Raw genomic sequence first — 19,721 nt, 5'->3', positions numbered from 1 at the left:
CACACACACACACACACACACACACACACACACACACACACACACACGGCAAGACCCCAGGCGCCTCGCCTTCCAACCCCTCCAGAGGAGGGACCTGGCGGAGGCGCGGAGCGTCCGGATCAGTGGGCTGGGGTGGAGTAGGGTCCGCGCAGCAGACGAGCTCCCGGATCACGAAGAGGGCCTCCTGGTCAGGGACGCTGTGATTTCCAATAAAAATAACGACCATGAGCAATTACAACTGCCTCAGATGCAAGCAAGAAAGAGCGGATGAAGGGAGTCGTGAAGGAGCCGCGGTGCCGCCTGGGCAGCCCGGACAGCCCGGACCCTCGATGCGCCGTCTGGGGGGTGGATTCTAAACCCACTTGCAGTTCTTCCCCTAAGCCTCTTGGAAGGAACTCCATCCCTCCCCATACGGGCCTGCAGGTCCCCTCCCCAGGACAGCCCCCCACACCACCCCCGCCCCCACTGCTCCACGTGTAGGCGGGGCACCTACGAGAGCCTCTAGCCTACACGGTTGCAGGCCCCTCGCCTGTGCCCACACTCCACTGGGAGAATACGGTAGAGGTAACGGAGACCCTGCACCCCAAGCTCATGCCCTTTCCAGAGTTTACCCCTTGAGGACTTTCCTGGAGCTGTCCTTGCATTTGCACATATACACACACACCGGCTTGCACACGCAGACAAGCACACCCACCACACAACTGCTCAGACACTGTCCTTGTCAGTTTAATTTGTAGGAGCTTTTCTATTGGTCATAGTAACTCTACCTGTTATCTATGTTGGGTTTTATCCTTCCAATAGGTCCTTGACATTTACTTTGGGATATGATGTCTTCTACCAAAACAAGTTTTTTTGGGGGGGCTGGGTTTTTTTTTAATAAATTTATTTTATTTATTTATTTTTGGCTGTGTTGGGTCTCATTGCTGCGCGCCGACTTTCTCTAGTTGAGGCGAGCGGGGACTACTCTTCGTTGCACTGCGCGGGCTTCTCATTGCAGTGGCTTCTCTTGTTGTGGAGCACGGGATCTAGGCACACAGGCTTCAGTAGTTGTGGCACGCAGGCTCAGTAGCTGTGGCTCGCAGGCTCTAGAGCGCAGACTCAGTAGTTTTGGCGCACGGGCCCAGCCACTCCGCGGCATGTGGGATCTTCCCGGACCAGGGCTCAAACCCATGTCCCCTGCATTGGCAGGCAGATTCTTAACTACTGAGCCACCAGGGAAGCCCACAAAACAAGTTTTTAAGTTTTTAGATAGTAAGACTTCCCTGTAGAACATTTGGGTTCTCTGGCTTGCTCAAGGAGGATATACTCCCCAAATCATTTTCTTTTAATATCTTGTATGGTTACCTAGCAAGTACGTTCATACTTTTTGTTTCTCCATGTGCACAGCCTGTCTGGAAGGAATTTCAGTGTGTGATGATTTTTTCAAATTATTTTTAACAGGAACTTCCTGGAGGCAGGAGGCTACAAACACAAATACGTGAATATATATTCTTCATTCTTCCTTCACTATGTAAAGAGAGCAGATCAAATGCAGCCAAGGACGCCCCCTGGGAAGGAGCTGGAGGCTGGTGGATATTTAGGGCCAGTCTAGTGCCCAATAGAAAAACAGGCTACGCACATGAACAGACTGCAGAAAAGGAAATCCATCGTTAATGATATGAAAAGACAGTCAACCTCAGATATAACAAAAGATAATTAAACCATACTGACACCCATCTTCCACCTCTCAAGGCAAAACCCCCAAAGTTTGACAATACACTCAGTTAGGAAGTGTATCTGTCAGCTGCTGCTACATAACAACCAGCCATGACGTCTCATGGATGGGACAGTTGAAATTTATTTCATTCCTGAATAAGCCAGGGCAGCTCTGCTTAAGACTCCTGGGGCTGCCTCAGGTCCGACTCTCACCGAGGGGCTGTGGGTCAGTGGGGAAGCTCAGGCCAACGGCAGTGGCCACCTGGGGAAAGCTGTCCTCGGGTAGAGGTCAGGGGTTCCCAGGCAGGCAACAGGTGAGCAACAGGTGAGTCTCTTCTGGCCCAGTGGGCACCATGCTCACCTCCTCAGCCCCCATCCCAGCATCTGAGAGCTAGGGACACACTCCACCGTCAGTGGTGAGAACTCCTCCGAGCTCTGCCACGGGGACAAGGGGAGATTGAGTGCAGTGGTGCAGCCGCTCGGGAGGGTGACGCCCCAGGACTCAGCGGTCCCCCCACCCCGTGAGCCTTGTGCAAGATGCACGCAAGGTGGAGAGACACAGCAGACGCCAAGGGCACGCACGACCCCGTTTACCCAAATGTCAGCCCACGCGGAAAACTGAGCCTTTGCGTGGGGAGTGTGCCCTTGTGCCAGATGGCCTACGGGAAGCCAGAGTGCGGTCACCGTGGAGCAGGGCCGTTGGGGTCAGGGGTCAGGGTGAGAAGGGGTCTGTGACGGGAGAAGGCCGATCAGGACGTGCACCTTCCTGAATGTATCTTCTATTTCACAATGAAATGGTGAAGGAAATACGGAGAAAGGACGAGTGAATAAAGTAAGTAGGAGTCTCTAAAATAAAAGCTGATGTGAAAGGGCTCCGGGCCATGGCCTCCAGGCTAACGTGTTAACTAGGAACAAAAGTCAGCATTTGATCTGCTCTCTTAACGCAGTCAAGGAAGAATGAAGAGTATATATTCACATGTGTTTGTGTTTGCATAAACACTGAATGGGCGCAAAGAGGGAATTCAGTGATTTCCTGAAGAGGTTACGCAAGGGCTGCTGGGGACCAGGTGGTGGGGACTCTCTGCACAGCCCTGGTTTTTGAACTACGTGATGCGTTGCCTATTTTAAAAGAACAGGTTGGGGCCCTCCTGCAGCTCCTGGTGTCTCCTGGCCCTCCTAAAGTAACGCCGACGCTCGCACGCTTACAGCTCCAAGCCTCAAGGATGCTGCCCTACTGGGGCAACACGGCTGCCTGCCCGGGCCTCTCCCACGATCCCCGCAGGGCCCCACACACACCTCTCGCCCCCCAGGATCCCTCGTCCCTCCCTCGGGCATCATTGGCTCTGCAGCACCTGGACCAGGTCGGTTGCCCCCAGCCCAGGGGGCTCTCCACCGCACCCCCACCTCCCTCACTGCCCAGGCCCTGCAGGGACCCTCCTGGGACCCCCACCACTGGGCCTCAGCCCCTGAGCTTCCACTGAGGGAAGTCGGTGCCCAGTGCCCAGGACCCCCCTCCCAGAGCCCAGGTCCAACGCTTTGAGCTCTCCCGCCAGGACGTGGGACCCGGCCGCATGTCAGCAGCACCTCCCCAGGAACTCCTGGCCCTCTGCCTGTCCTCACCTTGGCAGGTCCCGCCCATCAGGCAGCGCGGCCTTCACCCCTCCATGTGACGGGCTCTTTCCCCCAGGACTCCAGGTGCTCTGGGACCCTGTGTCACCTTGGGCTGCACCTCCATTTCCCCCCACCTGCCTCCCCACACTGGCACCTCACGGGGTCCCCGTCCCAGCCGCTCGGCTCAGCCCTCCCCCAGCCCGCCCACTGATCCCCTGCATGCACCCCACAGGCACCAGTGTGTCCTCACTTTACTGGAGGCCCCAGGTGACAGAAGGTGACACCACGAACCCAGACACACCTGCCCCTCACACCCTCCCCTCTCTGGGCCCCATGGGATGTGTCTGGAGGGGCCTCAAGGGGAAGCAGGGTCCAGTGAGGTCCCCCGCCCGGCCATCACTCCCGCCGGGCCTCCAGCTGGTCCAGCACCAGTGCCGCCTGGGTCTTGGCTTCCTGCAGGAGGCCGGAGATGCGCTGGCGGACCTGACAGACACAGGGGCCCCGTCACCACCCCAAGTCCGCCACCAACCCCGCTGGCCCCACCTCCCCGCCACCTCCCTGGGCTGTCCACTCTGGGTGACACCAAGCCCCTGACCTAGGGGTCCCCAGCTCCTCATGGGTCTCTTGGTGGTGATGGGAGGGGCCCCTCTGTCTTTCCTGAGATTTGGGGCCAGCCAGCCCCCACCCTCCCGGTCTCCCCACTTTAGCCATGACTGCCAAGGACAGGGCTGTGTCCTTGAGGCCTTAAGGGCCAGAGCTCAAGCGGCCTGTCCATTATCTCAATGCTTCCATGGTGGACAGGGCCTTCCCTGATGGCCAAGCCCAGCCCAGCTGGAGAGGCAGGTGGGGACAGGCTGACGCTCGAAAAGGCCGTGGCCCTCCCATTCCAAGCCACGAAATCACTTTTTAAAGATTGTCACAAAATCACAGAGACACATGGGCAGTGGCCAGGGCTGGGAATGGGGGTGGCTGTGGGGCATCCTTTGGAGTGATACGAATGCTCCAGGCCTTGACAGAGGTGGTGGTCTCGCAGCCCCGTAAGTGTGCTTAACGCCACTGAGTTGTATCACCTAACACAGTGAGCTGCACGTTTTGTGAATTTTCCTCCAATAAACAGTAACAAGGGAATGACCACAAATGCTGAAGTGGGAGCATGGCTTAGACTGCAGACTGTTCTTTGAGACCCTGTGCTGTCCGCGCTACAGCCCAGCCCACCTGGGAGAGACCTCAGCCCTGGCCAGAGCCCCCCCGGGAGGGGACTAGGGGGCGCCGGCAGGCCCCCAGGCCACCTGCCTCCACAGAGGCGCTGAAAGGCGGCCCCGGCCGTCCCCGACGCCTGCGTTCTGCCGGCCAGGCCTCGTCCACCCGCAGGAGCTGGAGGAACTACTCATCTGATGGACACTTCCCTCCCTTGAGGACCTGCTGGCCAGGTGCCCTGGGCCCCAGGTCTGGGAGCCACGGCCCGAGGGCAGCCTCCAGTGCCCTCGGCGGGCCCGGCCCACACCCCTGCCCACCTGGTCCTTAAACGCGTCATCGGTGACATCCTTCAGGTTGATGAGCACATTGAAATACGCGCCAAACACACCCGTCTCCAGGGCCTTCACCGCCACCTACAACAGCCAACGGGCAGGGCCCTCGTCGGTACCGGGGGGCAGCAGGGCCTTGCCCTGCCCACTCCTCAGCCCAGGGACACGGCCCGGGGGCCTCACGCCTCATTCGTGAAGACGGCAAACTGACCAGCCCAAGGGTTCCCTCCAGGCGGCAGGGCCGGCCCTCTCCCCACAGAGAGAAGCAGCTCGGCCTGGCCCCCTCCAGAGGCGGATATAACAACCAGCCCAAGGAAACGAGGCTCCTCCCCTCAGGATGGGCTGCGGACACGCAGAGCCGGCCCTGACATTCCTGGTCCCCGAGCCTCTGCGCACGGCACGGGCTGCGGACAGGGGTGCCTGTGCACATCTGCAAGCCCCTGGGTTTTCTAGAAGAGGGACGGTGGGAAGGAGGGATGGGACGGGGTCTGGGGGATGGTTAGGGGTGGCCTCTGGAGACACACTCGAGTTTCTGCTTCTCTCTGCCGCGCGACCTTGCACAAGACCTTAATGGGTGAAGGAGCCAGCCCTGCGGGCTGAGACTGACCAAAATGCCCTGTGAGCGCTTGTGCCTGCCCGGCTTGGTGAAGAGCTGTGATGCCCAGTGCCCCTCCGCACGTCGCCCCCGCAGCGGGGCTCCACAGCGTACCTGCAGGTCCGACCGGCAAGCCAGGTTCGCGCACAGGGCCAGCTCCTGCAGCGCCGGCCACAGCGAGGTCACCAACTCCGCCAGCGCCAGGGGCACGGCCACCGCCCGCCTCAGCCCCTCCTGCAGGGCAGCCGCGCGTCTGGAAGCAAGAGGGTCAGTGGTTAGAGCCCAGGGCACCCAGACACTGCTGGACCCACCTGATGGCTCCGCTCTGAGCAGACGGAACCAGGGTGGGGACCACAGGGAAACTGTTCTTCAATCACAACACACACCAGTGGGGGACTGACTGGTACCAGGGCCTCCTGAGGCGTCCGGATGTCCGCAGCCACCACTGCACTCACCTGTCCTTGTCCTCAGGTGTGTTCTTGGGCAGCTTTGTTGCTTTCTGCCGGAGCAAACACAGAAACGCGCGGGTGACTGACTGTGATGAGGGGACATGGGAGCCTGGGGCAGGGAGGGGCTTCACGCAGGGCCCACACCACCCCCGAGGTCGGTTCCGTGGATTAGAGCCCTGGGCCCCTGACAGAGGAGGGCAGGCGACCCGGCGCAAGGCCCCATGTGGTCAGCACTGGAGGCTGGAGAGGAGGGTGGAGGGGAGCGGGTTCTCCAGCCGCAGGCCTCCCAGCCTCCAGGCAAGGCAACCGCACAACCCCTGAAGTCCAGGTGTAATGGTTCTGGCCATGTCTGCGCATCCCCGAGGGGCCACACAACCCAGGCCTCCTCTGAGGAGCCATCAGCCCATGTGTCGCTCACCTCGCCGCTGCCGGGCAGGCCTCCCCCGTCCCGCACCCCGTGCTGTGAGCACCCGTCCAGCCCCGCTCGCTCACACCAGTGCCCTAGGCCTGCCCACGTGCCGGGTCCAAAGGCGTAGCTGGTGGGGAACGTGCCCTGCTGGTTTTGTAGGTTTCGCCAAATCTCCGCCCAAAACCGTTAACAGTCAGCTGGTCCATCAACGCTGCATGAGCATAAAGGATCCCTGGACCCTACCTGATTCTGTGGACCCAGAACCAGATTCTGTGACCATCCTGGACCCGACCTGAACCGGGTTCTGTCACCATCCTGACGTTCCCTAGTCTCCCCGGGCGCCCCTCCGGCCTCCTGTCTCCTGTGACACGTGTCTCTTTTCCGTGTGGACCCACAGCAGCTCCTCCCGAACACGGGAACCTGCTGACTCTGCTGCAGACCCAGGTCAGGGCGGGGGTGGGGGGGCAGGAGGGTCTCCACTGGGCAGAACTTTGCTGATTTTAGTCGTCTGACTTTCACGTGGCCACGTCTGTGTCTGGCTGAGGGGGGCTGCCCACCCTCAGGGCTGCAGTTTGATTTATTTTCTGATTCACTGTGAGGTTTGTTTGGTGACTCCACCTAGAGATTGCTCATGTATTCGGTGCAAGATAAGGATGTTTTCTTATTTTTGTTCAAAAGTCTCTCTTCCTGCTGCTCACTGGGGACATAGACCAGTGCAGTGTCTACCACACTCACACGTGTGTGTGTGTGATTGCCGGTCGGGTGTGTCTTCAGTCTAACCATTTATGTTAGGTTTTCTCTAAACCACACCTCTTTGCTGACTACTTTTCTTTTTCCTTCCTGCCTTTGGATTAGATTTTCATTTTTCTACTTCCCCTTCCAGTTGTTTTATATTTGTCTTATTTCTAATCTCTAGTGGTCAGAATTTTTAATATTTGTTTTTAATTACATGTTATTATTTATATGCACACTGATGCCTCTACTCAAGCCCCTCTCAGTATCTGAAGTGCCTCAGACCACAGATAGCTAGAGGTACCCTGAGAGAAGTTCAATAATTCTGGCCTGGGGAGGCCGTTTAAACTACGACACAACACCAAGGAAAGAGCAAAAGAAAGACTGAATATTCGACGACATAAAAACACAAGGCTCTTATGGTCAGAAACCAGCACAAGCAAAGTTGAAAGTCGCACAAGCAAAGTTGAAAGTCAAACAAGCTGAGACTCCCTGGCTTATGAAAAGGCCTAGGCAGCACCATGCAGAGCAGAGAAGAAAAGGACACCTCACTTTCCTGAGAAGGAAATAAAATCGCTGCAGAAAGTATGAAAACGCTCCTCCCCCTGCCCCGCCCACGTGAGATGCTCGCACCAGGGCAGCACCAAGAGACGCACGTGACCACCAGGTCCAGTGGCCGCGGCATCGGGGCAGACGGCGGGAGGGCCACTCCAGGGCTCGATCCACACAACCTCTGCAAGGGCCACTGGGCAGCACCCTCCACGTGGGAAACACACCCGCCCTGGGGGGAAAGCCCGTCCCCGAGTCGCTCCTACAGCCCGTCCACTGAGTGCTCAGTGACGGAGGCCAGCTGTCCACACTGCCTGTCCCAGGTGCTGACTGGACCTGGCCAGAATCCCCAACAGGGCTGGTCCAAGGCCTCCACCCCAGGGGACCCCAGAACACCGGGCCACTGAGCCGGGGTGTCCCTGCTCCAGGAGGACGTAAGGTGAAAGATGCAAGCTGCAACTGGACATCTGCCTGACGCCATTTGCGTAGGAAAGGAGGAGAAAGGGGAGACCCAGTTCTGCCCAAATGCACACAAACATCTCAGGGAGATGTACGCACTGGGGCTGCACCTGCTTGGGCAGGGGGACAACACACCAGCTGCCCTCTGCCCCTGTGAACTCTGAACCCCTGAAGCTTTCACCCATTTTAAAAAGCAAATAAACGAAATTAAAACGTAAAAGAGCATAGGGGAAAGGTGATCAGTCTCTGTACCCCGCCCCCGGGGACACAGCTTCTGTCGCAGGGTCACCTCCTGCCACAATGCGACATCCTAGACTGTCCCCGTGCGGATGCGGCACTCACGTCGGGGCGCCCAGCCCAGCAGCCCCCGAGGTCACCTGGCCCAGGTCCTCCTGCCCCGTCCCCCACCCACCCCCGAGGCGGCTCTGGATGCCTGCTGTCTGTCGGGAGCTCATTCCTTCCCAGGCGTGTCTTCCTACCCCCGTGGGGTACGAGCGCCCTCATTCCCGCCTCTCCCGGGTCCTCTCTGCTGTATCTGCCCTCAGACACGCCTGGGGCTTCTTGACCTTGAATTCGGACCTCGACCTTCCTGCAAGTTCCCCATCCCCCGCCCGGTCTGATGGACGTCCCTCCTCCGCTGCCCCCTGGATGGGCACTGCCTGGATGCAGCCGCCCACGTCCTGTGCTGCTGAAAGTGCCCGGCTCCCCTGGGGCCCTTTGTGTCTCATGGCTGAACATCTTCTCTGATCTCTGAGACCATGACCCACAGCGTTTCTTCTGTGAAGATTCCTGTTCCCACCCTTCCCGGGATGGGAACTCTTCCTTGGGGACTTTGTTTTCCTCCGGCATCTGCAGGTCTGGGTGTCACCCATCAGCGGGACTCAGGGACGTGGGCAGGGGGACGCTGAGCCTGGCTGACCCTCAGGACAGGTGCCCTTCTTGCCCCCCCCCCCCAGCCTGCAGGGACCCCGACCTGGAGTCACGCCTGCACCACACCCACCGAGCTTGGCCCTGCACGAGCGGGGGGAGGGGAGTGCCCAAGAGGGGCTAGACCACTGTCTCCTCCCTCCAGCCCCCAGGGTCTACAGACAACTGTGCTCGTGGCAGCCCCTCCCCCTCCCCCTGTGACCCTGACCCACTTTTCTCTCGCCCGGACCCCGTACTGTCCACCGACCCCACTCTCCCTCGGGGCTGCCTCTGCGGGGCTGGTGATGGAGGCCCGTCTGCACGCTCACCAGGTAGGCCTCGAAGGCCCGGGCGTCGGCGTCCACCATCGCGGTCAGCTCAGCCAAGGCCGTGTGGAAGGGTGGGACCAGGCGCCGCACGGTCGCATCCAGGTGTTCGAACTGGCGCCGCCCGTAGGTCATGAGGCCGGCCATGGAGGCCAGCGCGGCACCCTGGGGAGAGTGCCCTGTGCGTGGGACCAGCCCCAGGCTGGGCAACGCCCCCAAGCCCGGCCATCCCCCCCGCATCCTGGCCCAGGCCCCACTCACCATGGCTGCACTGGCTGCGGCCACGGAACCGCCCCCTGGGGCTGCCGAGCGGGCGCCCACCTCACGGACGAAGGTGCGCAGGGGCTGGTCAACCAGGCTCTGTTCTGGGCTGACCTCGGGGACCAGGTACCTGCAGGGATGGGGCTGGGAGTGAGGGTCTGCATCGTGCAGGGGCGGGGACAGGGTCCTGGGTCGTTGCAGCCAGGCCGTAAGGGTGGGGTTGGCCAGGCCGGGGGCCCCTGATTCGCACCAGTGTGTGTGGGGGGCAAGGATGTGGGTCCAATATGCAGAGTGGCTGCCCCGGGGAGGGGCTGTGACCAGCCAGGAGCTGCGTGAGGACAGAGTGGGACCTTGTCGGGACCCCACTGGGCCCCCCAGCAAGCTCCCAGCCCCACGCCTGGCGACAGAGCAGAGCTCTGGAGGACTGAGGGGGTCTCCACACAGGGGCGGGGGGCAGGGGCTGCTCACTCGATGATCCGCTCCTTGGGGTTGAAGGGGGACAGGGAGTCCAGGCCCAGCCGGTTCACCACCTGGAAGAGGGGCCGGTGAGTGGAGTCCCCTTGACCGGCAGGTCCCACCCCTGCCGCCCACAGGGCACCCCACCCTGGTGGGGAGCCTGCAGGGGCACAGCTGCCACACCCCATGCCCACCAGCAGCCCTGCCGGCTGAAGGCCTCGCCGAGAGCAGGCACCCTGCCTGGGCTCCGGACACATCACCCACCCACCGTGCTGCTCCAGGGAGACCAAGGCCCATGGTGACCCCATCCTGCCCCCACGAGAGCCTGTGCTGGAAAGGGACCAAGAAAACTGCCTCTTTGGACAGGATTCCAGCTCCTCGGGTGTCAGGGTCTCTCTGGTTCTTAAAGGCCAGGAGCTGCCTGATCTGCCCAAATGTGAGACTTGATATGTGAGAAAAAGTGAATTTTACCCAAATTCAACGTTAAGTTGGAAATATCCCCATTTTGGAGTAGAATTCTTTCCACCAAAAACCACTCAGGACACTTTATAATGCTCGATGCCGTCACACAGTTCCAACCCCTCTGAGCCACGCAGGTGATATGTTCCACACAAAACAGAAAATGACAAGTGCAGCTTGAGGGAAATGAAGCAGCAGGTCCCAGGGGATGGTCATGAGGTCTCCCTGAGGATGTGGAAATAGGGCAGAGAGTGCCCGAGAGCTGGCGGTAGAGCCAGCAAGCAGCCCGCCTGCCGCAGAAAACCTCAGAGTGAGGAACAGAACTGTCAGAATGGAATTCAGCACCCGGCAAAGCTGGCAGAAAGTAAAGGAAACCATTCACAGCCAGAAGTGACCAGAAATGCCCAGAAAGACCTCCTCTCCCAGAAGCTGGGTCCACCCTGGAGACATCTGAGACCTCTCACGAGTAGGGGTGGTCTCGAGCCCACAAGAGCTGTGTCAGACGGGAGACCCTTGGAAGAGGACATCTCCAAGGATGAATCTGGGAAAAACCACCCATCACAGGAAATATTGGGATACTTCCCAGTCTCGGCCTTCCGTTTGGTGAAGCACGAAAAAAATCTTTCCTGGGAATTCTAACCTGATGGGGAGGTGGGCCACCATTCACACAGAATTCTCTTCCTGTGTGGCGCCAAAGCTCCAAGCAAAAGGCTCATCTAAAGTGGTCCAAACATCTAACAGAGGCAAACACAAACTAAACCAGGTGACCAAGAATTACCACAGACGAAACTCTAAAGAACAGGCACTCACAATCAAAAATCACAAAGCACGTGAAGAAGCACCACCATGAGAATCAGCAGACACAACAGTTTGCAAAATCAGACCTTCAAAGACTGCAGACCTCAGAACTTTCAGATAAAAAATATAAAATAATATGTTTTAAAAGACAATAGAGGGCTTCCCTGGTGGCGCAGTGGCTGAGAGTCCGCCTGCCGATGCAGGGGACGCGGGTTCGTGCCCCGGTCCGGGAGGATCCCACACGCCGCGGAGCAGCTGGGCCCGTGAGCCATGGCCGCTGAGCCTGCGCATCCGGAGCCTGTGCTCCACAACAGGAGGGGCCACAACAGTGAGAGGCCCGTGTACCGCCAAAAAAACAAACAAAAAAACAGTAGAGAGCGTCAAACACATTAATAAGGAATAAATAAATGTGGGAGAGGTGAAAGCTTCTTAGAGAAAAAGGATGAAGTTAGAAAATTCTTGATGCTCCTAATACTTGCGGCTGGAATTTTAAGAGGAACAGGTCATTTACACATTCTTAAACTACCTCCCCAGGGAGTTCTTATTAACAACAAAAGGAAAACAGAAACACTGCAGTGATGACCCTGGGTCAGGGATACCAGCTCGACCAGAGGACCCAGGTAACGCCCTGAGGGGGGCACTCTGTCACTTCTGTGCTACTCCTGCCAGAAACGCACAAGCGCACCCAGCCCTGAGACAGGTCAGCCCGGCGCCCAGCGAGCCGTGCTTCACAAAGCCACCAGCCGGTGCTCCACAGTCCGCCACGGTCAAGGAAAGACGGGGAGCACTGGGGACCTGATCCAGATTAAAGGCCATAAAAGACAAGCCAGCCGAACCCACTGCTGCTCTGGGGCAGACCGTGGACAGGGGGGCACTGATGCGATTTGATTCCGGTCTGCAGATTAGACGCCAGGCTATACCGTGCTGGATTTCCCGGTTTTGATCATTGCACTGTGATTGTGTAAGAGAACGTCCTTGATCTTAAGCATTACACCCTGAATAAACAAGGGGTAAAGGGCACAGTGTCTTCAATCTACTTTAAAATGTTCCAGAAAAAAATATGATTATGCGTGGAATACAGAAATACAGTGATACAGCAGATGGGGCAAAATGCAACAATAGGTGAACCTGGAGAGCATAAAAGAGCTCCTGGTACTGTGCTCGCACCTCTTCTGCGAGTAGGAAATTACATCAAGATAAAAAGTTACACAAAACTTTGTAACTGCTAGAAAGAGAACAGACCCAGCCATAAACTTCATCAGTGATTGCAAAATGAAGCCTGAGAAAACCACAGTGAATATGGGGGAAAGAAAGTACAAAAAAGGCAGAATATGTGGAAGAAAATGCTACCGCAGTGTAACGGGTGTCGGTAAAGTGAAAGGACCAAAAACTGGATCAAAAATACAATGGAAGAAAATATTCCTGAAGCTAAACAAGAATGAACCTGTGAATCACAAGAAACCCTGTTCCAGAGAAAACAATGATGCAGAAAAATCCACAGCAAGACTCTTGTGGCAGAGTCGCTGACTCTCAAGGATAAAGATGGAATTCTTCAAGCGTCCAGGAGAAAAAACCGGCCCCCAGGTTAGGGTTAGCCTTAGACCTCCGCACAGGGACATTCATTCCAAAGGTGGTAACAACGTGTTTGCAACGTTCTCAGGAAAAGACTTGCGACCTGAGGTTTTGGTTGTCCTACGGTCTTGCAAAAAGCATAACGTCACAGAAAGACATTCCCAAACCTGCCAGAACCCACAGAATAAAGCCCCTGTGAGCCTTTCTTTAAAAATCTGCTTGTCTGTGAAATCCAGCCAGACAGATGGGAAAGGACAGAGATGCATAGTGACCTCACTCGTGTATAGAACCAAGATTGAACATCTGTGGGTATTTAGTATGTGTGGATATGGTTACAGAAGGTCAATGTTATACACTGACAATGTAAAAGTAACAACAAAGCAATTTAAATCTGGAACAGAGATGACCATTCACACAAGTGCATTAATTTTTTTGTCTCTCTTCACCAAGAGTCAACAGACATTGTCTAATATTGATGAACAGCTAAAGGATTAAATACATTATTTAAACTTAAAAAGTTAAGCACCTAGAACTAATAAATGAATTCAGCAAGGTAGCAGGATACAAAGTCAACACGCAAAGGTCAGTGCATTTCTAAACACTAACAGTGAACAACCCGAAAAAGAAATTACAAAAACAATTCCGTTTTCAATAGCATAAAATACTTAGGAATTAATTAACTAAGGAGGTAAAAGACTACGATGAAAACTACAAAACATGGTGAAAGAAGGCAAAGACAAATGAAGGGGAACACAGCCCACGTCCAGGGCTGGAAAGACGGTGCTGTAAGACAGCACCACCACCCAAAGTGGCCTGCGGAGTCAGCGCGAGCCCCGTCACAGTCCTGACAACGTCTTTTGCAGAAATAGGAAACCCCATCCCGGACACTGGTGACAGCTGCACAGCTTTATACACATACACCAGTGGCCAGTGCACTTAAAAATGGTTAAAAGACGACAAATTTTATGTCATGTCTATTTTACCATAATTTAAACAACTGAAAAAATATTTAAGCACCAAAATAACCAGCTCCCTAAAAAATAGCACAAGTCTAAAAAATCAGGAAACGGAGAAGGAAGAAAGACAGCAGTAAATGCTGTGTAGTTACTTTCTCATTCACTTCCTGTGTCTCATGTTATGGGAATGTAGATTCTTTTCTTAAAGTGTATTTTCTGCTTTCAGCTGATTATTTCTTCAAAGCTACACCACTGAGTATAAGCTCTGTTGGCTTCCGCCAGCCAGCAAAAGGCAGACCTCCCTCTACCGCACTGTCACAGATAGTACGTTTCTGACAAATTGAAGGTTTGTGGCAACCCTGCTTCAAGCAAGTCTATTGGCACCATTTTTCCAACAACATGTGCTCACTTTGTGTCTCTGTGTCACATTTTGGTAATTCTTGCAGTATTTCAAATCCTCCTCCGGCACAAAGATCACGACTCTCTGTAAGCTCAGATGATGGTTAGCATCTTTTAGCAATAAAGTACTTTTAAAGTAAGTATGTACACAGCTTTTTTAGACATAATAGTATTGCAAACTTAATAGACTACAGTCTAGTGTAAACATAACTTTTATACACACTAGGAAACCAAAAAAATCGTGTGAGTTGCTTTATTGTGATATTCGCTTTCTTGCAGTGGCCTAGAACCAAAGCTATGCTATCTCCAAGGTGCCTGTGCTGATAAAAATTAAGTCAAACTGATACATTTGGATAAAGTTTTTAAATTAATAAATCAAAAAATAGAGATAAATATATTGCTATAAGGTAATTACCAGAATTCCTAAAAATAGACTAACTCCTCCATACAGCCCAAAGGAAACCACATACTCTCATGCCTAAAACTAGGACAACAGTAAGTCCAGACATACCTGCTAAATTAGTAGATACAAAAGGATAAACTCAACTACCAAAAGACAAAAGCTTTCAGAGAGGGCTTCCCTGGTGGCACAGTGGTTAAGAATCCACCTGCCGATGCAGGGGACACGGGTTCGAGCCCTGGTCCGGAAGGATCCCACATGCCACGGAGCAACTAAGCCCATGCACCACAACTACTGAAGCCTGCGCGCTTAGAGCCCGTGCTCCGCAACAAGAGAAGCCACCGCAATGAGAAGTCCATGCACCGCAACGAAGAACAGCTCCCGCTCGCCGCAACTAGGGAAAGCCGGCGCCCAGCAACGAAGACCCAACGCAGCCAAAAATAAATAAATAAATAAATAAAACTTTCAGAGAAATCCAATCACGCGTTCATTATAAGAAACGCCCTCAAGACAAAATGACTCCGAGGCCAGAGCAACAGGACTGAGAAGGACGGCCACACCCAGAGCAGGCAGTAGGACCTGGGACCAAAGGAACAACTTTGTGAATAACCCATGGACACTAGATTCACGCACCCAAATCCCAACAGGCAGGGAGCGGACGAGGGGCAGGTCCTTCCATCCGCGGGACGCGGCTCCGGGACAGGCACCGGGCCCCGTCCTCTCCGCTGAAGTTTCACAAGACTGAACACATTTTAGGTCACAGAGAAAACCTCAACAGTGTCCCCCAAGTGAAAACAGTGTGATCTCAACTTCCAGGCACAGACAAGAAAACAAAGAAGGAGGAGGCCTGGCCCCGCAGACAGGGCCCCAGGCCCGGGGTGCAGGCGTCCGGAGCCCCCGACCTGCTCCCTGACTCACCCCCAGCCCCACCCACCAGCCGGAGCCGCTGCCCCTCCTCCAGGACGAAGAGGTTCTCCTTCTCGCAGTAGAAGGCAGCCACGTCCAGCAGGGCCTTCAGAGGCACCAGGCCCACCAGCTGCGAGCCCACCACCGGGAGTCTCAGCTCCTGCAGAGGTCAGAGGTCGGAGGTTGGGGAGTCAGCGCCCAGGGGGCTGGGCTTGAGAGACAGGGGAGGGGACCCACCCTGCTCACCTGGGCTTCTCTGCAGGTCTCCTCGTAGACCGTGTGCAGCCCTGTGACCTCAAAGTCCAGGAGGTTCATAGACACCTGAGCCAGGTTCTTCTCATCCAGGTACCAGCCGATGCCCTGCACCTTCCTCAGGCGTCCTGGCTGTCAAGGAGAAGGCTTGCCCAGCCCGGCCCCGCCCAGCCTCTCCTGCTCCCCGCACTGAGAGCCCCTTGCCCCTGCATCCCCCAGCCAGCCCGAGGGCTCCCTTCCACCCCAGACACCTGGACGAAGGGGGCCGTGGCCTGAAGACTGTTCGGTGCAGCCGGGCAGCCGGCTTCAGGCAGGTCTGTTCCTCACTCGCTCATTCTCATCTGAGCCGGGAAAGGGCCTGCCCACCACGGGAAACCAAGGCCCCGAAGGGTCGGTGCCGCGGGGCCCGCCCTGCACAAGCCACAGGCTCAGACCAGGCCGGGCGGCCCAGGCATCCCGCCCACATCCCTGTCCTGGGGGCGGGTCCCTACCTCCCACCCCTTCCACCCCTTGCCCCAGAGGCCAGCTCCTGGCCCTCACTGCCTGGGGCGACTCAGTCTACCGTTCGGGCTTAGGCAGACTCTTCACGCCAGCAGAGCACAGAGAAGGATTCGGGAGTTGCCGTGTTTTTGTATTGTGTTTGCAGACAACTGAGTGTTCGGCACGGAAGCTGGGCTCCCAGGGCCTCAGCTGCCTGGAAGGCCCAGGGCTCTGGGAGTGGGGCCTGACAGGGGGGCAGGGCCTCCTTCACCGGGTGTCTCTGTGTCTGTGTCCAGCTCGAACTTTCTGCAGGAGTGATACTCACACTAGGTGACAGCTATGATGGCAGACTGGGTGGATCAGGGCACCTGGGGGTACCTGGAAGTACCTGAGGCATCTGGAGGTACATGGGGGCACCTAGGGGTACCTGGGGTGCAGAAGCGGCTGTTTTCCTATCAGTGTGGAAATGATGCAGTATTTTAACCACAGCTGCAGCCCTGCAACTTCCATGGAAAATGTCCTTAAAGACCTGCTCCCCAGCTTCAAACCCTGGAACCCCGACCCTGCCGGTCCCACGTGGCGTGGACCCCGAGGCAGGCTGGTCAGCAGCCCCACGCACGGGGCAGGGCCTGGGCCCTCTCCGGCGGCGGCACGGGTGCCCTCACGGCGACCCCGCGCCCGCCCTCACCTGGCCCGCCCCGCGGCCCTGCTCCCGGAGGTCGAGGGCGATGCGGTGCGCTTGCTCCCTGGTGCTGAGCAGGTTGACGTTGAACGCGATGAGGAACTTCCGCGCCCCCGTGACAGTGGCCCCCCAGCTGGGGACGAAGGAGCTGGGGCCGAAGTCGGGCGCCCACTCAGCCTGCTTGAGCTGTGGGGAGACCAGTGGGTGAGGGAAGGGGGAGGAGGGCCCACCCTGCGGGGTCCGCCCCCAGACCGCCCACTGGGCGGGAACACCGCACCTTCTCAGGCAGGGCCTCGTACTCGCCGGCCCGGATGGCCGGCAGAGACTGGCGGCTGGCCGTCCGTGCTGCCTCGCCGTAGAGGTACACTGCAAGGGGCCTGGCCGGTCAGGCCCTCGGCTGGCGGGCGCTGCAGGACCCCCATTCCCGCAGCTCCGTCTTGCAGCGCCCCCATCTCTGAGTCCCGTCAGATGGGTGTGGGTGGTCGCTGATGGGCACTCTGTATGGGCCAGGACCCCTCCTCTGCCCACCCTTGCTGCCCCTGCACAGATGCCCCAGAAAAAGCCATTGCCCACCCACAACAGGGATTGGAAGGATATTCGTGTTTCTCTCCAAAGTGCATTTTCATTGAACGAGCAACACGCCCGCAAATTAAGGAACAAGGAGGAGAGAAAACAAAACTCACCACCAGCTCTGACACCGCACAGGGCAGGTGACACCCGTCCATCAGCCACATTGCAGGGGGCTGGACCTGTGCCCGGGCTCTCAGGTCCGCCTGCTGCCCTGTGCTGGGCTTTTCCTTGATTTGGTTAATTCCCCAAAGAGACTGTTTAGGGCTCCCCATCCATCCTGCTCAAGTCCTTTACAGAGCGGCTACTCGGTCCCTGCCTCCCTGACAGCTGGGACCCTGTCCTTGTGGTTTGTCCCATTGCAGGAGAAGCGGGACATATTCCTACCTGTCAAAAACCTGCATGGTAGGGTTTTTGGGTTTTTTTCTTAAAATGCATTTTTAAGGATGCAAGAGCAGAGAGCCTCAAGGGATGGTTGAGGCTGCTGGGAAGTGAAGTGAAGTGAGGACAGGCCGGCTGGGGGAGCCCCTGGGGTAGGCCGCCCTTCCCCAGGTACGCACCTGGCACACCCAGCTCCTCTGCCAGCCGCTGGCCAAAGGCCTGAGCACAGAGCACGCATTCGTCCATGGTGACGCCCCTCACTGGGATGAAGGGGCACACGTCTAGGGCGCCCATCCGAGGGTGCTCCCCTGCACAGAGATGGGGGCTGAGGAAGCTGGGGCCCAGGTGTGGAGCTCGGGGCAGACCCTGCGCTCCAGCCCCCTGCACACGCACACCCGCACTGACCACAGGGCCCCGGGAGAAGCAGCCCCCGATTTCTGCGGCATCTCAGGGGTAAACCCCTCCCTCTCCTAAGAGCCGAGAGGATAACTCCGAGCCCTCAGGGAGGGGCGCCGTCACCCGGCTGCCTTACAGAGGGTCCTTCTCAGAACCCGAGTCCCACTGCGGGTCAGATGGCGGCCCCCGCGGCCCCCTCCCCCAAGGCGGTTCCTCTGAGATAAGCCTCCATCTCTCTTCACCAGGTGGGATCTCTTGTGAATTCCCTCCCCCTCTGTGGGCGTCCAGAGACGCTGCCCTTTTGACCAGCTCCCCGTGTGTCCACCGACCTTTGACGCTGCCTCCCAAAGAATGTGTTTGGTTTGTGGGCTGTTGACAGATCGGGCTGTGTCCCCCACCCCCGCCCAGGGCCTGTACAGAGTGCGATCACCTCTCTGCCAGCCACTCCAGGGCCCCTGAAACGGGGACGGGGTCCAAGGAGCATCCCGCCAGCACGATGGCCCCATGCCCTTGGCGAGTCCTGCGGGCGAGGCCGGCCGCGCGCACTCGGGCCCTCACCTCTGTGCCTGCCCATGTCGATGAGCTGGTGGGCGACCCGGGCGGCGTTGAGGGCCCCCTCCACCACGTCCTCGGGGCTCCCCACGAAGGTGTAGACGGTGCGGTTGGTGGAGGGGCCAGCGTCCACGTCCAGCAGCACGCAGCCTGGGGTCTGCACCACCGCTCGGGAGATGGCGTCGATCACCTGGGGACAAAGCCAGGCCTGCGCCTCGGTCTCCCCACGCGGAAGAGGGGGCGGGAGCTGCAGGGGCCGTGCCTGCCCTGCCCCCATTCAGACACGACGCGGGGCGAGGACCTGGGCATATGGGGACAGCACCCTCCGGGAGAAACCGAGGCAGGAAGCAGAACCCGGGCACAGGGGCTCTCAGGGCCCCGAGGAGGTGACCCACAGGCCAAGGTCACAGAGGGGCAGGGCCCCAGCCCACAGGCCACCTGTGTCTGGGGTGGGGGAGTATGAAGGGCCCGGAACCTTCTGAGGCAGCAGGAAGGCCTGCCCAGCTCTCTTTGCCTCAGTTTCCTGCAGGTCACGTGGGGATGAGAGCGGCGCCCACCTCAGAAGGTGGGGAAGGGAGACGGGGTACCCCCCGGGGACCCTGAAATGGCCCTGGGGGGTCAGGCTTCAGGGGCCCTGTTTTCACACAAGAGGCCAAGTGACCCGCCCAGACCCCAGGCCCAGACCTGGGCCAGGACGTGGCTGCCTGCCTGCTGCCACCTTCCTCACCCTTTCCAGAGAAGACAATCCCCAAACCGCGCACTGAGCCGCATTCTCCTTGCCCTGAGCCCCCTATACCGCCCCTGCCGCCCCCAGGTGCCTCACCTCCTGGCTCTTCCCCTCTGAGAAGTTGGGGACACATTCTACCAGCTGGGACATGGTCCAGGCCCTGCTGTAGACGCTCCTCTCGCCAGCAGAGGTGGGAAGGAGGCCAGCAGGGCCTTTATGC

The 19,721-nt window shown here is 57.7% G+C and overlaps 1 protein-coding gene across 3 annotated transcripts; it reads right to left on the bottom strand.

Moving 5' to 3' along the window:
* Window positions 1-1,283: 1,283 nt before the first annotated feature.
* Window positions 1,284-19,721, bottom strand: FTCD (formimidoyltransferase cyclodeaminase). 3 transcript variants are annotated; one of them, XM_029214110.1, is made up of 14 exons: window positions 19,598-19,721; window positions 18,781-18,964; window positions 18,006-18,134; window positions 17,156-17,244; window positions 16,885-17,064; window positions 15,711-15,848; window positions 15,493-15,624; window positions 9,987-10,048; window positions 9,519-9,648; window positions 9,261-9,422; window positions 5,883-5,926; window positions 5,542-5,680; window positions 4,821-4,916; window positions 1,284-3,789 (listed from the first exon to the last, which is right to left on the bottom strand). In XM_029214110.1, the coding sequence occupies exons 1-14, from the start codon at window positions 19,649-19,651 to the stop codon at window positions 3,703-3,705; spliced, it is 1,626 nt and encodes a 541-aa protein (XP_029069943.1). In that variant the 5' UTR covers window positions 19,652-19,721; the 3' UTR covers window positions 1,284-3,702. The 3 variants fall into 3 exon arrangements, with proteins under 3 accessions (XP_029069943.1, XP_029069944.1, XP_029069945.1); XM_029214111.1 differs by having other exon boundaries at window positions 9,579-9,648; XM_029214112.1 differs by lacking the exons at window positions 18,781-18,964; window positions 19,598-19,721 and adding an exon at window positions 18,232-18,252.

This window comes from Monodon monoceros, unplaced genomic scaffold, assembly GCF_005190385.1.
Source record: "Monodon monoceros isolate NGI ecotype Baffin Bay Population unplaced genomic scaffold, NGI_Narwhal_1 Super_Scaffold_11, whole genome shotgun sequence".
Taxonomy (NCBI): Eukaryota; Metazoa; Chordata; class Mammalia; order Artiodactyla; family Monodontidae; genus Monodon; species Monodon monoceros.
The sequence above is the reverse complement of the archived record's forward strand: the minus strand, read 5'-3'. Positions and strand labels throughout refer to the sequence as shown.

Excerpts from the sequence above, each read along its gene's own strand:
- FTCD (XM_029214110.1), bottom strand. The coding sequence starts at position 19,651 with ATGTCCCAGCTGGTAGAATGTGTCCCCAACTTCTCAGAGGGGAAGAGC. Across the intron at positions 15,625-15,710 it reads AGACCTGCAGAGAAGCCCAG|GAGCTGAGACTCCCGGTGGT; the intron begins GTGAGCAGGGTG and ends TGACCTCTGCAG. Across the intron at positions 10,049-15,492 it reads AGGGGCAGCGGCTCCGGCTG|GTGGTGAACCGGCTGGGCCT; the intron begins GTGGGTGGGGCT and ends CCCCTCTTCCAG.